Source organism: Scardinius erythrophthalmus (assembly GCF_964197995.2).
Source record: "Scardinius erythrophthalmus genome assembly, chromosome: 18".
Taxonomy (NCBI): Eukaryota; Metazoa; Chordata; class Actinopteri; order Cypriniformes; family Leuciscidae; genus Scardinius; species Scardinius erythrophthalmus.
In genome coordinates, this window is record NC_138238.1 from 1,382,560 (window position 1) to 1,385,059 (window position 2,500).

Consider the following 2,500-nt stretch of genomic DNA (forward strand, 5'->3'; position numbering starts at 1 on the left):
ACACACACACAGACAGACACAGCTTTAACCTCGCGCATGAGCAGATCCGTTTCCTCGCTAGAGAAACATTCAGTTTTGCTTGCAAATTCCGCCATGTTTATAGCGAATCCGGAATGTGAGTGTTAGCGAATGAGAATAGAGTCGACCCTTTTAGACCAGCGCCGGGAGCGCTGACCATTTTTCCCATCGTTAAGACGCAGACGCAGTGCACTTTAGACCATGAGCTTAGATCCTTAAAACAGGGCCCAGTATCTTCTATTCCTCTGGAACAAGAACAAATGTGGGCGGGGCTTGATTGTGTCCGTGGGGAATTGATTGGATGATTGTGGTTTGCTATTGGCTTGATCTCATGTGAGTGACAGGTTGCCCCGCCCACATCATCGGAGAAGAGATGTCGCTGCGTCCCTTTAAGTTAACAGAACCTCTCTGACCCGCAGTGGCCTGATCCTGAATCCCAGAATCCTGCTGGTGACCCACGACCTTCACAGCAGACTCTTCCAGCAGTGGAACTACACGCTGCTGAACGAGAGCGAGTCTGACGGCCGGCGTACGAGCGACTCGGAGGACCAGAGACTCGTGAGCGAAACTCTGAGTCGGGTTCTTCGGCTCGGCCGTCTCCTCCTCAACTCAGCAGAACACATGAAGGTGCGCAACATCAGACACACATCAACACATGAAGAACTTTACCTCAAGGAAAAAACATTTTAATATGTCATTTTGGTGATCAAAGATGAGTTTTAAAAGGAATACAATTATTGACTACAGGGGGATGTGGATTCTGATGTGTGTGTGTGTGTGTGTGTGAACAGGGATCTACAGTGATTCCAGATGAAGTCCTGCAGGACGTGTCAGATGTGGTTCCTCCACAGGCCGCAGTGTGTCGTCTGGTCCAGATGGAGGCGCTGTTGAGTCCTGCGCGCTACATGAACACATATCATTCACCACTCCACCAGCCGCTGGACTCCGGTAACACACACACACACACACACACACACACACACACGCTGCCTAACGATGCAATGATAAAGACAATATATAGTGTTTCTGCAATAGTAACATGTTTTACTGAATGTGTTCTGTCATCTGTTGTGTGATCACTTAAAGGACATGTTTTCGGGAGTTTTCGTCCCACAACAGTGTAGGTTTGGATTTAGGGGAGGTATGACATCATGTTTTAACCCCTGCATGCGTGCATGTGGAGAAACGACCGTTTCAACCAAAGACAAACCACTTCTCAGATGTTTCTCCCTAGAAAAACACCCAATAATATGCAGCTAAATAATATATCTTCAGAGAATGGTTTGGTACCGTTATAAAACGTTATTTCGGAATGTTCTCTGAATGTTTTTTTCAGTTATGCAAATGTTAAGAGAACATTCCATTTGATCATTCAAAGATAATGTTACTTTTGAATGTTCTCTGAACGTTCCGAAATAAGGTGTTACATTTACAAAATGTTACACTAACGTCAAACTGAAAGATTTCAGAAAAAAACATTCCATGAAGGATGTACAAATATTATTGTGCTAATGTTTTGAGAACTTTATTAAAGACCAGATAACTGGAAGAACTTTGTTCAGAACTCTGCGTCTCGTAAACTGACGAGTGTCGACTGATCGGGTCATTTAGGAGAAACATCTGTAATAAAGTTAAACATGATCTTTGGAGACTCGTTCAGCTCCAGCGCTGGTTTTATCATGACTCTGATTCTTGTTTATTCTCATCTGACCTCCAACTAACTCCATAAACGGTTCCATCAACCCACGACTTCTCATGTCGTCCGTGTCGTCGGTCTAGCTAATGAACATTTCACTGCAGACGTCAATAATGCGTGTCATTTCTCTGTGTTCTGACAGAATCTGTGTGGCCTGCAGCGGAACATCTTCACATCGCTTGAACAAATCTATTAATAAACTATTTTTTTCATATCTGAGCGTTTTAGTTATTTTACTTCAGAAAGTTTCTTTTCAAGCCAACATAATCTTAGTGTGTATTTAATAATGCATGGTCTTATTGTGGACTATTTATTACTGACGTTATTGCAAAGAAAAAAATGTTTGTCTTCGTAATCTTTTGTCAAAATGTAATTTTGTAAATCTTTTTTTAGAAGAAATTACTTATTAAATTTCGAGTTGATTTAGCAAAAACAAAATTATTTTTAGTTGTTTTAGTAAACAAACGTTCAGCTCTTTCATGAAACACCCGCTTTACACCAGGGTTATTATCATTGATTAAAACTATTATACACATGTTATTTGAAATAAAGCTGAAATAAAATTATATATAAATATTAGTAAATAAAGGTTAAAATGAAAATTAGAAACGTTGCCTTGGCTGTAAACTGAAATAAGTTTAAGTTGAAGCACTAAAATAAATAAAAACTATAACTAAAATAATAAAATAAAAACCTAAATAGCAATAAAAAAAAAACTAATAAAATGACAAAAGCACATAACAAAATTATTTAAAATAAAATAAAAAAGCTAATTCAAAATAATGT

At 39.2% G+C, this 2,500-nt stretch overlaps 1 protein-coding gene across 1 annotated transcript in view; it reads left to right on the forward strand.

Annotated features, from left to right (window-relative positions):
- Nucleotides 1-1,927, forward strand: part of tex47 (testis expressed 47) — a 7,850-nt gene extending 5,923 nt beyond the window's left edge. The window contains exons 5-7 of the mRNA XM_081393456.1: nucleotides 438-645; nucleotides 810-966; nucleotides 1,857-1,927. Coding sequence (XP_081249582.1) covers nucleotides 438-645; nucleotides 810-966; nucleotides 1,857-1,897 — 406 coding nt within the window. The 3' untranslated portion in view covers nucleotides 1,898-1,927. The remainder of the gene's footprint in view (nucleotides 1-437; nucleotides 646-809; nucleotides 967-1,856) is intronic.
- Nucleotides 1,928-2,500: the final 573 nt, after the last annotated feature.